We start from the raw sequence: 16,579 nt of genomic DNA, 5'->3' as shown, positions 1-16,579 counted from the left end.
TTCCCCATATTTCATGTGAACTTTTCACTCCTGCCTGACATTGTCTAATCGCACATGCCAAACCCTATTTCCCTTTCGGAGGTTTTTAGATGTCATCCAAAACCGAGCCCACTTGAAACCACCAAGCATAAACGAGGCTCCACAGAACCTAGACACCTATGGCTATGTCCTGCCTGCACAGAGCACAGAGCAAGGGCGCCAGGTACCTCCAAGCCCAAAAACCCCAGCGACCCCAGCCGCTTGCACGCATTAAGTTTGGTTTGTTTACAAAATACATTACAATCTGCAGCTGTGCGCCAAATGCAAGGTTTTCACGCATCCCCTATTTTTTGGTCTCACCACCACACCACCAAAAGCAGAGCCTGGTGCAAACACCAGCAAGACCTGGTAGAGAATTTTGCTCTGCGTACTCCTATTTTCCCGAGGAAACTTGACCACTAAACCGCATCACTCCCGACGTGCAGGGGTGAAAAGTTCAAGAAATTCTTTTAAATTAAACTTACAAGATGAATTTCACCATTTGAGCTCGTGTATTAACATATTTTAAGTCAAATCAGCTGATTACAAAATTTTGCGAGAAAATACTGGTCTTTACATTTATTTATCTACTTTTGCTTTTCTTGGTATCATGCCAGTGTGCTACCACTTTATTCTTCCTTCCTTTTCGATTGTCTTTAGAGGTACCATCTGCTGCTTAAAATTTTGAACAATTTCTCTGCAAGATCCTCAAACTGCAAACTTGTGCGTATTTCATACATAAATTGGATTAATTCGCAAGCCGCCCGAGCATGTTTGATATGCACCCAAACGTGCACAATTCACAGGGAATGAAGGAGACAATTTGAATCACGGAACTTATTTTTACCGCCATTTCCCCCCCCCCCTTAAACCTTTGGTTAAACGTTTTTTTGGTTCATGACGGTGCTCAATAATGATAAATCCAGGCCTTTCGAGTGTCTGACTTACCAGTCTACCTTGCAAGGCTATGATAATGCTGCCATATGGAGCCTTGGGACAGACGTGGCGCAACTAATACAGAAGTGTTTGATGGCGAAATTGCGCTCTCTGGAGATGTTTATCATGCGCACCTCTTACTTATTTCGCATTTTTATCTGGAAGGCTGGTGGGCATCATTGATATTTATATTTGGGGGGTGAATCGGATGACTCTGTCTGCCAGCAGACCATGCAAAAGGTACTTAATTTTTGTTTTTTATGGAGCAGGAAGAAGCCAGTAAGTCTCCTGTGGACCAAGTATTTGCTTACCTTATTTGCTTTCAACACATGATTGGTAACAAGAATTAACCATTTTCTGTTTTAATGCATCGAGTTTTACCATAAGACAAATTATGATGCCACAAGGCATGCAATGGGCTTATTTTGTTCCATATTCTTGGTTATTTGCCCAAAATTTCTTAAGGTGGTCCCTCATGGCTGCTTTAACCAGATGTTTTCTAGGGTTGTCATGGTTTGCTGACCAGCAAATGACTGTACTGTATACATGCACCATATTTTTAACACATGGATACTCTAAGCTGCATAGGAATTATAATATGAGTTAAATATTGGTATGTAACAAATAGTCAGACCCCCCCGTTTAAAATGTGAAGCCAACATGTCAAACTTTGTCATTAAATATGAAAAAAACAAGCCCAAATGGATGCATTTGCTACAGCTGAAAAGGCAAGCAGCAATACTGGCATGGTCATCTAAATGTTATGTTATTTTTGGAGAAGAGAAATTATGTTGCGGAGCATAGCCATTATTGCATTTGACGTAGGTTCACCTTGACAATCAAAATAAGCTGTTCAAAGTGATTTAAAGTGTTTTGATTTGCGTGTTGTCAACTTTGTCCGATGTCAACAAGCATACACAAATGAACTAAATAAAAATGCAAGTTGAAGCCAGCCAAAAAACTAGCTCTAAATATCATGTATTTATCACAAGTGCTGCTGTCAGCAGAAAGGTGGGTTGAGATGATGTTCATCATATGGGCTACTCTAAGTTAGGTTAAGTTGGTCAAGTGCATGGCAAGTGGCAATAGGAATTGAGCAAGAATCAGTAACTCACAACTGCTGTTGTGATACAAACAGGCTATACAGGATGAGATAACGTACGGCCGCTTTAGGTTAGGCATAGGCTACTTTCATGGAAATAAGCATTGGTATTTTGTAAGAAACAGTGACAAAATTTTTGTTTTCCCTGACCCCATCTTAACAGAAGCCAGAAGTATGCCTATTGTATTTGACTTGATGATGGCTGATGTGTAGGAGACCATGTTTTTTTTGTGTTTTATGCTTGTTGAATTTTCTGTTGTTATTTTGTCTTTGAGTTCCTTTGCTTCGTGTTGTTTTAAAAGTGCTGTGGAAGGGAATTGAAAAGTGCAGCACCAAATTATTGGTGTTAATAATTTGCTATGTTCATAACACTGTCACAAAATTACTATGCTTTAACACGCGCCCGGTTGGTCGGCTAGATACCGTTCGCTCGGGTGGGGGGTATCAACTTGACCCCCTCCTCTGTGATCTTGGGGACTAAGAAAGCTAGAGACACCAAATTTACAGGATGTCTTGACCTATACGTGAACTCACTTAGGTTTAGGTTTCAGCTTCCTAGGTCATGACCTTCAAGTCGAATAAGGTCGAACAAGGTCAAATTCCAAGTTGGTCTCCAAAGCGTCCCCAGAACCTAGACAACTGTCTCTAAGCAAAATGTCACGAGCCCATTTGAGGTCATTGACCTTGTTTGACCCTTTGAACGCCATGGTGACTAAAATGATACGAGACTGATCTGCGTTTTGCATTTGAATAAGCGACAAAGATTACGCTAGGCAGTATGTTCCTAAAACAAAACGTTCTACCCGGTTCATCTCGGGTCAATGGCCTGTTCTGGCCTCTAAGAAGTAAATTGGAGATGTATAATGCGGTTGCTGCTGTCAATGAATTGGAAAGGAGCATCAGAAACTATCCCATACAGCAAGCCCCAGAGTAATAAATCAGGTTGACCTTGGTCTGATCATCATACCTAACCTTAGATCAACGTACTTTGCTCATTCAATATTTGTGGTGTTTTAGAAAGCATCTCAGAGATGTATGTCTTCGTCAAACACTCCGCTGTTGTATCAGATTGAACGATTCCTTAGAAATTGCCTTCGCTGGAACCATGGGCTGACTGTGACCTGTCAGAGGTCAACGACATTACAAGGTACATTCAAAATTTGTATGTCAGACGATCCGCTATGCAATTTTCTACAGCTATGCAAAATTTGGCGCGGCTACGCCGCGCCGTTCAGAAACCATTTGGGAAAAGCCCTCGTGGGGGGGGGGGGTCAATTTGCCCCCTCGCCCGAGCGCTTGTTAATGTATTCTGTATCACTTTAATGGCCCAAGATGCTAAACAACGAAATAGGTTTGTCAGGCTCCTGATATTATGTCCATGCCAACTTGAAATAGATGTCTTTGTTTGCTGAAGCATCAGTCACGAGCTCATAAGTTCCATCTTTCGTGAATTGATTTTTTCACTCCCGCACGGTCTTTTTGCGATGTAATTTTTTACTCCCACCCTAGTTCAAAAGCGATTCTAGCTCCCTGACCCAAACATTATTCCCCAAATCCGTCACTGCCCCCAGCCTCGCGCCCTCCGCTGCCGCGTTGGGCAGACTGTGCCGCCTAGCACCGGCGTCATCAGACAGCCTACCAGGGCAGGTGCGGCTCCGGGATCGTCGCGCCGACCGGTGGGGAAGGAGCGGTTGTGCACGTTCAGTGCAGCGATGTCGCATCAAGACATCCTTCCTGTCACCACGCTGTTCTTCCTGTCACCATGCTGATCTTTTTTTTCTCCTCCGAAGGCGGTGTGATGACATTGTCTGGTGGAGGGCCTTTTCCGGTAATTTATTTATGTTAATGGCTCCCATGCTGTCTGGTGCACACAAGGGACGCTGCTTTATCCGACTTATTTAGCCTGTTACCAAGCAAGGGAAATGAAAGACAACGAATACACGCCTCGAACTGTCTGCTACCTATCGACGCCCTCAGCCGCCGTGGGTACCATAAACGCGCTGCAGCTCTGACCACTTTGATCGCAAATATCGCTGGTAATGCGGGAGCGTGTGAGGATGCACGGGATGGATCATTGACCGACATGGTTGCTGAGGCGTTAGCCTGGTTGTCTTGGCCAGTTGGTCTGGTGGCGTCTTGGGTGCAGCAAGCGGCAAGTGACGACTTGGCTTCACTGGCAAGGCAGAAGATAGTGCGGCAAAGATCTCAGACATTCAAATGTTCAAATATCCGGTTTGATCTGGCTTGACTGACTCTCCGGTTGCCCTCCCATTTACCAATTTTTCAGCGCCAACTTTTTCGCAACGAGCTTATTTTGCAGGAACGCCTATTTCGTCTTTGTATACACATTAGTATGTCCATTTTTCGTGTCGACCATTGGAACTTTTGTACAGCCTTCCGGTCCCCGCCTCCGTGTTGTTTTGTTTGGGGATATCCCAGTTGCCAGAATTGGCCCAATTTGAGGCCGAAATTGCGGGGATCTGTGAACGTCACCCATAACAGCAAAAAGACTGTGGTCTTCATGGGTGCTGTCTTAAGTTTCCTCTCCCATTCATTTATGAAACTCCTCCGCTGATATTATCGTGTGTCTCTTGTTATCAGCTTAAGAACTTTGATTGGATGCAGTGCTGCTGACTCATAACTTCTAATTTATCACTTGCATAATCAGTGCATTCTCACCAAAGTTGTTTTGTTATTAGTTTGGGGCTAAGCGAATGTCAGGCGGTGGCATAATCAAGCCATGCCTAAAATCCAATACAATACAGTATGCAAGCTTTAAAAGGAAATAATCACTATGGATTTAGCATGTTTCGTTTTAAAGTTTGTTTCAGTTTGAGAACATTGCAGGTTAATAGGCCGGAAAAATGGGACTGCAGCAGGGGTTGCCCCCCCCCCCCTCCCCCATTGAAAGGAGGTATAGGAATTATACTCACGAACAGCGTCGTTATGATGAAATGAATGTCAATAATGATAAAACTCCTGCGGAGTCAGGAGCGGGGCAACCGAGATCTCTACGGCAGGAGGGTTCTTCCACCAACCAGTTCATTGTGTGAGTGTACTGTGGGATAATCTTAAATCATCACATTTCAAGAGTCATACCAGACTAAGCTAATTATTTAGTAAAGGGTGCCTTCCCTTACGCGGATTCTTCTCGCCCTGTTCGCAGTCTGCTTACGGTCATGGTATTCGCTGCCGGAAGTTTAAAATAAAACTGGTAGAAATGGCAACAAATTCTTATCTGCAAGTTCGTCCTCAAGTGGAGAGGGCAGCGGGTGCCGTTAGTGCCGTGGTTAACGCGTCTGCGTTGACCATTGCACGTCTGGGAAACAGAAGTACGGGGATCGATTTTCGCGGTGCCCGCCCTTCCGGCCAAGGTGAGAGACAGTCAACGCCATGTAGCCTCAGCAGGTGGGTGCGTCGTTAAGCCCCAACGACACAGATCGAGAGGTTATAATATAATTTTGGCGGCCCTCACCTGTGCTCTCGTACCTTTTTCAGAATTATTCACGAGAGCGGGTTCACCGCGGAGGACTTCAAGCAGTATCGTCCAGTGGTCTATAGCAATACCATCCAGTCACTCGTGGCGATCCTGAGAGCTATGACCAACCTGGGCATCCAATTCGCCAACAACGAGCGAGAGGTGAGACGAAGTCTCGGCGAGGGTCGATGTAATCTTCGACGGTCTGTGGTCCCCCGCATTTCCAGGCCTAAGACGGCGACGGAAATTCCCACGCACGCACGCACGCGCGCACGCACGCACGCACGCACGCACGCACGCACGCACGCACGCACGCACGCACGCACGCACGCACGCACGCACGCACGCACGCACGCACGCACGCGCGCACGCGCGCACACACACACACACACACACACACACACACACCACACACACACACACACACACACACACACACACACAGCCACAGACGTGCCAAGGCACATGGTCTCCATTCAGCCGTGCCTCCATGTGTACCATTAACAGCTGTAACGGCATTACTCGCATCGAATTATATTTTTGGAACGTGGAGTTGTATTGTGTCTGTATAAGTCGTAGTCTATTCTTCAGTCAAACATATAGATGCTAGGCTCTGGGCGGGTTCTCTAACCGTGCACGTAAGACGGTGGGGAACCCAGGTTTACATCGAATGGTATCATTCGCTTCTACGAATTTGCCTCCGATGACTATTATGTCAGATGCCACAGATTTTTGGTGGGAGATCAAAGCTATCGACTGACCCCAAACCACTTTTTGACCCCAAAACCACATTTCACCACTTTTTCGCTGCTCATATCGTGGACGTATCGGTAGGATCAGCAATTGATCAGGGGAGCGCTGGCAGCGGATTTCAGTCCCCATGACTGCGGTCTTGGGACGGCCTCGGCCACCGCGTAATCTAACAGAATTATCCGGAATATCGAAAATATATTCTCTGATTAGGGGAACGAATTGTGCCGAATGATGTAGATAAACCACGTAAATGATGATGTCTTTCTATAGCAAGGAAAACGCGTATTGCCATTTCTTTCTGTGACTGTGGTGTTATCAGTTGTCGGTGAGGTGAAGACACTTGTCAGTGAAGGTATGGCCTATGATAAACGGCCTATGAATCCTTTGCAAAGATGCGTTGCCGTGAACGTTTAGTCTGTCTCAAATGCGTAATTAATTGCAACTTGGTACTGGTCGCCTCCGTCCAAGGCTATCTAACGCCTCCGTCCCACTGATTGGTACAGTTTTCCTGTTCCCAATGAGCTGTTTTCGCACCCTACACCGTGAACAGCCATCTGTGCCACGAATGGGAAAGCTATTTGATTGGACTTTGGTTATAAGACGGCTCAATTGCTTTTTACATTGCGTTCCTTCATAAAAATGGGTCGAAATGCCTTGAGGGATGTCTTTTTGAAAAACCTAAGGGAGTTTGATGGTTAAACATTGCGTTGACTCCGACGAAAAAATTCATTCTTGTGCAAAAATAATGTGTTCATTTGAAGGTCGCTGACCTGCAGCAAGCACATGGCTGGCCATGGTTGTCGGCAAAGGCAATGCTCAGGGAATGTTTCAAGCTAACGCGAGAAAGGAGGTTTGGACGAAGTTATACAACTTTGAGATGATCTTTTAGACAATTATTCAATGAAAACTAGGATTACAACTAGTTCCATTGACACGGATGGAATAAGCGCACTGATGTTCGTCTTTGTCTGGTGTGTTAATCACCTACGTTTCGGCCAGTTCACTCCCTGGCCGTCGTCAGATGTATGGAATCCCGAAAGAACCTAGATGGTGCTTGGCTATGACATATTCATGCGTCACAACCCGAATCATCTCCTTGAAATTACAGGGATTCCAACCGCTTCATGCGGCCGCCTCTAGTTTGAATTGCAGCAATTCTAAGGAGAGAAGCCGAATTGCGACGCATACATGGATGACAGTCAAGTATCATTCAGTACTGCTCAGGCCCCCACAGCACCCGCCGGTCGGGGAGTTAACTGGTGGAAGCGCTGTGTAACCAACACAACAGACGGCGACGGTGGCCCAAATAATGGTGCCAGCTGTGATACGAATACCTTATTTGAATCATTCCTTAAAGCTGTAGTTCCGTTGGCATTGGGTCAGGTATGGAGAGCATATCAAAGTTGAAACCAAACAGCTTTTTAACTTGACAACTTATTATGGGGTAGTCTGAGGCTCATTGATCACGAATAGACGGCTACCTTTATGCAGGCCAGGGAAGGTCACAGACCTAAGGTGACCTCGATCAACCTTTTGCTTTGAACAAATTGTTGCCTCGAGTAGTTCTTGATGCTGAATTTAAACAACATATATTATCGCAAAGGTGTTTTGTCATTTCGACTTTGTAAGAGGTAAATAACGTCGCCGATCTGAGGCTCTGAAAATCGGTGCACCTAGTTGCCTTCACTTGTTATGTTTTAGGGGTGGATAGATTGACCCACCCCCACACCCGAGCATGTCATATTTCACTGACCACCGGGGGGCATATTTAAAACTTTAAAAGTGTGCTGTGCAAGTGCCGAAGCCTTTACATGTAAGTCGTCTGGCCGCGCCAGCTTTCCTGCAACATGATGATACCACTCTGACTTAGGTTTCCCCATTGAATTAACATAGAAAGATGAACTGTTCAAAATGCAAAGGAACTGAAGAATGCGAGTGCGATTAAGACCAGACCCTAACGATATGGCGTCGCAGCGTTACTAGAGCGGCCAGCTCGGACGAAGAGACAGCCGGCAGTCGCATAGACCGCAGTGCAGGTCGGCATGTCCAGGGAGTACCGCGCTGCCATGTGCCAACCATGACTCCACGCCTGTCGCGGCGTCTTTGAGGACTGACATCAGATCTCAGCAGGCAGACGAGACAGAGACGTGACCATGACTCCACACTTGTGTCTAGAAACATGCTAGTTTTGCTCAACTTACGCCATCCTAGGGGGAGGGCCATAGCCAGGTTGGCCACCCTTGGATTCTTCTTTCTACATCACAACCGACAACACTGACACCTTCTATGGTCTCGCTCGTCTGTCTCTCGCTCACTGATTGTATCACCAACATTGTGGTTCTGTCTGATTGCATTAGTAAAGCCGCAATGTGGTCTTATTTAGCCCATGTACAGAAGACATGTCCACTCAAAACAATTGTGATGGAAGTCGTCACCTCTCAAATATGCATCGGAATCAGCCACAGACTTTGCTGCTGGATTGGAGCAGAATTAATCGATTCGTCCCGAATTCGAACTTTGAACTGAATTTATGATCGGAGTATGATGCACAGTCTCAGAGAGAGCAGCCGAACTTGCCTCGTCCAAAGCAGTCGAGCGCAGGTTCTGCCGATGGCTACATGGTCGTGGAGGGGAGCGTCACCTCCCGCCGAGCGGACCGCGAGCCTCACGCGGTGGCGTACACAGCCGGCGCCGCTGTCAATCGTGGCCGTCGGACCGATCGGCCGGCAGATTTGTGGCTGGTGTTCGACACGGGCGCCATCGATCCCGTTAGAGGCGATAATCCTGTGTCAGTGCAGCGCCGCTGTGGCGGGCAGCGTCGGGGCCTAACCGCCCAGTCGATGGCGGCCGCGTTCAGGTTAGTGAGGCGGCGGCGCAGCGAAACGTCAGGCGCGACGGCCAGGCGGCACAGGAGACGGCCAGGCGGCACAGGGGACGGCCAGGCGGCACAGAGACAGCCAGGCGGCACAGGAGACGGCCAGGCGGCACAGGAGACGGCCAGACTGCACAGGGGACGGTCGGACGAAACAGGGGACGGCCAGGTAGCACAGGAGACTGTTAGACGACACAGGGGACGGTCAGACGGCACAGGGGACGGTCAGGTGGCACAGGGGACGGTCAGACGGCACAGGGGACGATCAGCCGCACAGGGGAAGATCAGACGGACACAGGGGACGGCCAGGGTGCCAGGGGACGACAGACGGACACAGGGGACGGTCAGACGGCACATGAGACGGCAGGTGAGCAAAGGGACGCGCAGGCGGCAAGGGACGTCAGACGGCCACAGTTTAGAGGCCAGGCGGCACAGGGAGGTCATACGGCCACAGGGGACGTCAGGAAGGCACAGGGACGGCATGCGGCACAGGGACGGTTCCGACGGCACAGGGGACGATCGACGGCACAGGAACGGCCAGGGCGGGCACAGGGGGACGGTCAGACGGACAGAGACAGTTCAGGCGGCACAGGGGACGGCCAGGGGGCACAGGGGCGGCCAGGTGGACAGGGGCGGTCAGACGGACAGGAGCGGCCAGGCGGCACCGGGGACGGCCAGGGGCGGGCACAGGGGAAGGTCAGACAGAAACAGGGGACGCAGGCTAAGACAGGAGACGTCAGACGACAAAGGGGACGGTCAGACGGAACAGGGGATGCCAGGCGGCACAGGAGACTGTTAGCGGCACAAGGAGACCGCTAGGTGTCACGGAAGACTGTTATGTGGCAAAAGAGATCTGCCTAGGCGGCACAGGGGATGGCCAGGCGGCATAGGGGATGTCCGGATGGTAGGAAACGGTGCGGACTCATTTTGCCTCAAACTCATTTTGCCTGGCAGACAGTCGGAGCCGGCGTTGGCTGGGCACGTGTGTTCTGGAGCTGGCCTGAATTAATTGAGCATGCTATTCTCGCCACATCAACTCTGGGCAAAATTAGCATGATTTGACCACTGAGCGATGCCCATTCTGACACTGCATCAACGTATCTCATCACCCTTCACTCGCAGTTAGACCGACTCGCGCCTCGCGGCAGAAATGGCCTGAGTCCGCCAGGGTGAGTACACGTCCTGGTCGGTATCAAACGGAGACTAGGTCACACTATAGATAAAGGCGCGGTCGCGCTGGGGATGGGGACCGGTCACGATGGAGGGCAGTGATCGGGTCCCACTAATAAGGTATGGGTCGCAGTGGATAGCAGTCCTGTGTCACGAGGGAGGCAACGCCTTGTACGCCCTGGGTTACCGTCTGTGTCATGCTGGAGATATCGCCTGTATGGGAGTGGGGTTCAGTGCGGCTTTCTCGTGATCAGCACCTTCCCAGTTCTAAGAGGGTCAAACCTTGTACGTTACACGTGATCAGCAGGGATTCATGCAGGACTTCGCAATATGGGCACAAACGAAAAGCTTCACTGGAAAAAGGAATAGTCCGCACGGCAAGCGTACGATATTTTTTGCATGTCGTGTAACAACATCGCATCTTTTGGACCACGGCACTATTGTATGTGTTTCACTTATTTTTTATTGCCGACTATAGCGTGATTGCACGGGGTGTGCGCCCTCGCCCTCGCTGTCTTCCGAGCTCTACCTCTGACTGGGTGCCGGGGGGCGTCACGTGACCGCGGGTCTCCCGATTCGCCGGGGGTCAATGGTCGGCCGCTGAGGCAGCGGCAGGGACCCGACACTCGCAGGTGCCAGTCGGTTTTTGGACGAGTCCAGGCGAATACACGCTACGCTCTCTTACAAGCTATTTCGGCCGTCATGCCGGAGGCCGCCGCGGCCAGTGGCGACGCTCTGACAGCGACTGTTGCGAGTGTCCCAGCGCCGGTGATGTCGACTCTACGCCGGAGTGGACAGAAGGGCCACGGTGACTGGTGGAGGCCCATTCGACGCGCGATTCATCCCCGAGTACGATGGCACGGCCGACGGCGTAGAGTGGTTCACGAGGGCGGCCGTGCTCTGCCGTCATCGTGGAGCAGACCTGCCCAGCATTCTGCCGGCGCGACCCACGGGTGGCGCGTTTCCCGTCTGGCTGCAGATGCCGGAGGAGACGCGCAAATCGAGTGACACCGTGCGTGACGCTCTCTATGACGCCTTTGCGATGGATCGGTTTGCCGTGTACAACGCATATACCAGCCGACGGCTGCTGCCTGGTGAGTCAACTGACGTGTTCCTGGCGGATCTCCGGCGTCTCGCAGCTCTGTGCGGTGGGGTTTCCGGAAAACGCGCTCACGTGCGCTTTTGTCGCCGGCCTGCCCGACGAGGTACGGAGGACTGTCCGCGCTGACTCCCGGGCGGAGGCTTTGGGTCTGGCGAGCATCCTGGTGCGAGACCGGCAGTGCTGAGCGACGAACGTGCCGGTGCAGCAGCGGCAGCGGCTAGAGCGCATGAAGAACGAGGAACCCAACAGGCGCGACCGGTAAGGCGACCCGTCCGGAAGTGCTGGACTTGCGGACAGGCGGGTCACCTGGCAGCGGCGTGCCCAAACGGGCAGCGGGGCTGCGTTGACGCCAGCGCATTCCCCCGAGCAGCAGCGCGCGCTCTGCCAGTCGTGACACTGCTGGTGGAACAGCGCCCCCGGCGTGCCCTGCTCGACACGGGATGTACGGACACCCTGGTTCACGTGATCTGCTGCCGCACGTGGCGCCCGTGCGCGGTCAAGATGCGAACGGTGAACGACGGAGTGCTGCGGTGCGTGGGCACCGCCCAGGTGACGTTCGGCTACAGAGGCAAGCGAGTAATGCTTGCGGCGCTGGTGGTCCCGGATCGTCTATTGGGGTTGGACGTGTTGATCGACATTTCCGGCATCACCGCGTTAGGAGGCACCAGTGTTCGGTCCCCGACTGACGTGCAGCTGGGTGTCGCGACGCAGGGGGCGCCGGAGGCAAGTGACGAGCCGGCATGCGACGCGGCGGTGTTGGACCACCGCGAACTCAACCGGCATGTGACCGCGCACACCGCGGATGCCGACGTGTGCTCCAAGCAGTTGCGCCGCTGGCGCCAGTATGATGCCCGGTTGGCCGTGGTCGACCTGCGAAAATCGTGCTTCCAGCTGCGTCTGGAGCGCCAGCTGTGGCCGTATCAGACTGTGCAGGTCAAAGGCCGCACCTACAGCCTCACGCGGCTCGGATTCGGCCTCAATGTGGCGCCGTTGATTACGAAGGCCGTTGTTCAGGCGGTGCTGCATGAGGACGAGGCGATCAGCCGGGGAGTGCTCGCCTATGTGGACGACCTGCTCGTCTACGAAGACGTGGTCAGCGCCGACAAGGTGGTGGAGCACTTTGCGAGGTACGGGCTGGCCTGCAAGCCACCGGAGCGCGTCGCGGACGGAGCGCGAATGCTCGGCCTTCGAGTGGAGGGTCGGGATGATGAGCTGCGGTGGTGTCGAGACAATGAGGTGCCTCCACCGCCGACCGAGCTCACCCGGCGTGCAGTGTTTGCGTGGTGTGGACAGTTGGTGGCGCACCTCCCGTGGCGGGATGGTTGCGGCCAGCAGCTGCCTGGCTAAAGAGGCGAGTGAACGGCCTGACGATCGGGTGGAACGACGCAGTGTCGGATGATGCGTTGCGCGCACATATCCAGGTAGTCGCAACGCGGGTGAGGGCAACTGACCCTGCTTGTGGGCTGTGGCGAATGGTCGGCCGGGAGCTCGTGGTGTGGACTGATGAGAGCGCCATCGCGAACGGGGTAGTCCTGGAGGATACGGAGGGCGGCGTTCTCGAGGATGCCGCGTGGCTCCGGCCAGAGTCCAAGGCGGCGGACCACATCAGCATAGCCGAGTTGGTCGCGGCGATGAGTGGCGTGAACATGACCCTGGCATGGGGCGTTAAGCTCTTCAGCTTACGCACGGATTCGGCCAGTGTTCAAGTGATTGAGTGACGCCTTGAGCGGACGCTCTCGTCTCAGAACAAAGGCGCAGGGGGGAGATGCTGATCAGACGTTGGATTGGCCTCATGCGACAGTTGGTTGACGAGTTCCAGCTTTCAGTGACCCCCCAGCTGGTGCAGTCACAAGACAATCCTGCCGACGCGCTCGCCCGAGTTCCCCAGACCTGGCTGCGAGCAGAGCTTCGAGATGTGACTTCAGCCGCAGCAGCCGCCGCGCCAAAATGTTGCACGGCACCCCCGCGACATGAGACTTCGGTCTCCGCGACTATCGGGCCGGAAGAAGTCGCGCCCCCCCCCCCGCCCCGGCGGGGGGGGGGGCGCCAAGAAGCCGCTCACGAGCCCACGGCAAGCGACTTCGTTCGGGTTCAGCAATTTAAACAAAAAAGCAAGTTCGTGCCCGGATTAAAAGCATACACGAACGGACGGGGCACGGGCCGACGTGCGAGCCGTCGTCAGCCAGTGCGATGTGTGCCTTTCGATTGAACCGGTGCCGACTCGCTGGCGGTTCGGCTAACTGGCGTCCCGACAACATGGACCCGACTCGCGATCGACGTGACCCATTGCCAAGGCCGCCTCTACCTCACGATCGTAGACTGCGGGCCGTCCCGGTACAGTATTTGGAGCGCACTGTGACGGTCTGACGCGGCAGAAGTGACGGATCATCTGCATCGAGCGTTCCTAGAACGAGGCGCGCCGGCTGAGATTTTGCTGGACAATACCACTGATTTCCGGAGCCGGCGAATGGTTGGATTCGCCGCGAAGTGCGGGGTTCGACTGCTGTTTCGCGCGGCGCACGAGGCCGGTGGCAACGGAATCGTGGAGCGCCACCACCGAACTATAATAGTGCTGGTTGCCCGCCAACGGTGCTCCGTCAGTGAAGCGATGCATCGGCACAATGCGACTCCGCGAGACGGTGCTAACTCGCTGAGCGCGCCGACGGCGCAGGTATTCCCGCGCAGGCGGTGCCGACCTGCCGACCGGCCAGCGCGCTGCCGAGCCCGCACCGCCGCCGATGCAGGAACCCGTCTCATCGTCGTTTTGCGTCGGCCATGCGGTGTGGATGCGGCGCCGGAGGCCCGCCATGCGGTGTACCGATGTGTCGCGCCAGGGCGTAATTACGCGGGTCGTGTCGGGCCAGGTGGCTGGGGTCGACGGCACGCCCTGGCACGTGCGGTGCCCGCGGCACCGGAACCCGCAGAAAGGCTCAGACGGGAGCCGAATGCCCGGCGCGGGTGGGGAGTTTGGGGACGACACAGGCACGCTGCCGATGAAGAACATTGTAACGAATCATGAGTCCACGGAGGGCGGCTCAGATCCGCCTGCCGTGCCATCAAGCCCGTTGGTTGCGGACCCTGCGGAGCGCCCATCGCTATCGTGGAGCGATCGCGATGAAGTGTAGAACGCCAGTACGAACTTTCAGTCATTTTGTTGTGGTGAGCATGAATTGAATGAGTGCTGTGTGCGCAAAAATGACTTGTTCGTGTCCAGCAACGGTGCGGCGCTACCATCGCCTCGGCCGGATCCTCCAGAGGGAGAGAGAGAGTCGCAGGAACCGCGGAGGAGCGGTCGCGCTCGCCGGCAACCAGTCGAGTTGTACGGTTTCAGTGTCCCCACCGATCTCATAGACGATTACGAGTGTTTGTAGATTGGTAGAGTGGTATGATTGGTTACAATCAGTTGGGGGTGCGGTGTGATTATGCGGAGTGTGCGCCCTCGCCCTCGCTGTCTTCCGAGCTCTACATCTGACGGGGTGCCGGGGGGCGTCACGTGACCGCGGGCCTCCCGATTCGCCGGGGGTCAGGGGTCAGCCGCAGAGACGGCGGCAGAGTCCCGACACTCGCAGATACCAGTCGGTTTTTGGACGAGTCCAGGGGAGTGCACGCCACGTTCTCTTACACCGGCATTTATTCACAGCCATATCAGCCAAGTAAAAATTATAATAGCGGGGGCCATGCGCCCCTGGTATCATTCTCGAATATGTTTCTGGGGTCCTTTTACAACGCACACAAGTGAGCCACGTGTGTTCAGGCAAATCTAGCCCCTCCCCCCCCCCCCCCTAACGCCTCGGATCCTTGGCGTAAAGTCTTGGCAATAATCTCAGCATTGTGCGAAAATATTATCTGAAGATGAATGTGCATTTAATCATTTTGAAGAAGTTGAGCCTCTGGCGTTGTGGACGACGCGGCTGCAACGACGACGAAGTGTAGTATTATCTCTCATTTGTTCCGACTGTTGTCCATGCGCAATGGTGGATTCGGAACGCCGTCATGGGTAAGGAATGTCGGTTTTGGTGGTCGAAGTTAGGTACAGTTTTGATTTGTGAAAAATAAAACTCATCGAATGTCGCTTCCATTCACCCCTAGGGAATCCTCTGAAGCAAACTCCTTGTAAAAGGAGTTAAAATTTTCCTTAAAATCCAGAAATGGTTATTTACCGTCCGAAATTGGCCGTCTTGGAGGCCCATGGCTTTTCCCCCCGCCCCCTCTCCCCATCCACCTGGGTCCTTCCATGGGCCTGCCCCAGTGTACAGCTCCAGTTACAGCTCCAGTACTCCCACCCTGGCGCTCTGCATTGATCAGGGGTCGTCCCAACACTCCAAACCTTGTAGGGCCGGCGGTGTCCCATGAAAGGCGCACTGGCGTGTGCAAACATGGCCTGCTGTCAGCAGCCGGGCGGCGGCCGTAATTAAACCTTCGGAACGTGACCGTGATAAGGGCACGTCACACAGCTACGTGGCACCAGAAATGAGTGCACAACGCAATCAAATGTAAGTGGAAAGGAAGCGGGCGATCAACACCCGCATATGGCTTGTCTACCATGAGGGTGCAAGCTAGTGGGTGAGAACAGTGGCTGGTCAGGGCGAGGGGTTAGTCCATCCATGACCTTGACCTTGTGGGTGAAGGACTAGGATCTGCTGTGCTGTGCTTGCGTCTGCCTCAGCATCGAGCTCAGTTTGGCCTCGCTGCGTCAGTCTTCCTTTGGGACTAAAAAAAACTCGCATCGATCAACTCCACCAGCGAGAAATGGTGTCCAGCGCCGAACGGGGTCAAGTGGGCGCCCATTGAGGTCGCCCTGCGTGTGGCGTGACCCGGGGAGGAGGGGGTGGGGGGGGGGGGGGGAGGTGGGGCTTTGTTTATCAGCCGAGGCAAAGCGGCTGGCTCCACTGGCGGGCGGCCTAGCGTGACGCCGCAGAAGCGGTCAGCCGGGGCTGGGGAAATGAAGAACGCTGCGACTGCGTCACGCGAGCAACGAAGTGGGGGTAGACAAGGGGAGAAATGGAGGGTGAGGGGAGGGCGACAGAGTGAGGTACCTCAAGAAAGAAAGGGATATGAACAGGCTAGTTGAATCGATAGATATATAAATATAAATGGATAGCTTCAAGATATGTCAGTTTATCAGTCATGTAGAGCTTATGCAAAGCT

The 16,579-nt window shown here is 53.1% G+C and overlaps 1 protein-coding gene across 1 annotated transcript in view; it reads left to right on the top strand.

Annotated features, from left to right (window-relative positions):
- LOC119098665 (guanine nucleotide-binding protein G(o) subunit alpha) overlaps positions 1–16,579 on the top strand; it is a gene marked incomplete at its 3' end in the record, with an annotated part of 52,387 nt that overhangs the window by 12,887 nt on the left and 22,921 nt on the right. Inside the window, 1 exon segment of the mRNA XM_037221647.1 lies at positions 5,555–5,696. Within this exon segment, the coding sequence (XP_037077542.1) occupies positions 5,555–5,696 (142 nt within the window).

This window comes from Pollicipes pollicipes, unplaced genomic scaffold (genome assembly GCF_011947565.3).
Source record: "Pollicipes pollicipes isolate AB1234 unplaced genomic scaffold, Ppol_2.1 Scaffold_4740;HRSCAF=5597_pilon_pilon_pilon, whole genome shotgun sequence".
NCBI lineage: Eukaryota > Metazoa > Arthropoda > Thecostraca > Pollicipedomorpha > Pollicipedidae > Pollicipes > Pollicipes pollicipes.
The sequence above is the reverse complement of the archived record's forward strand: the minus strand, read 5'-3'. Positions and strand labels throughout refer to the sequence as shown.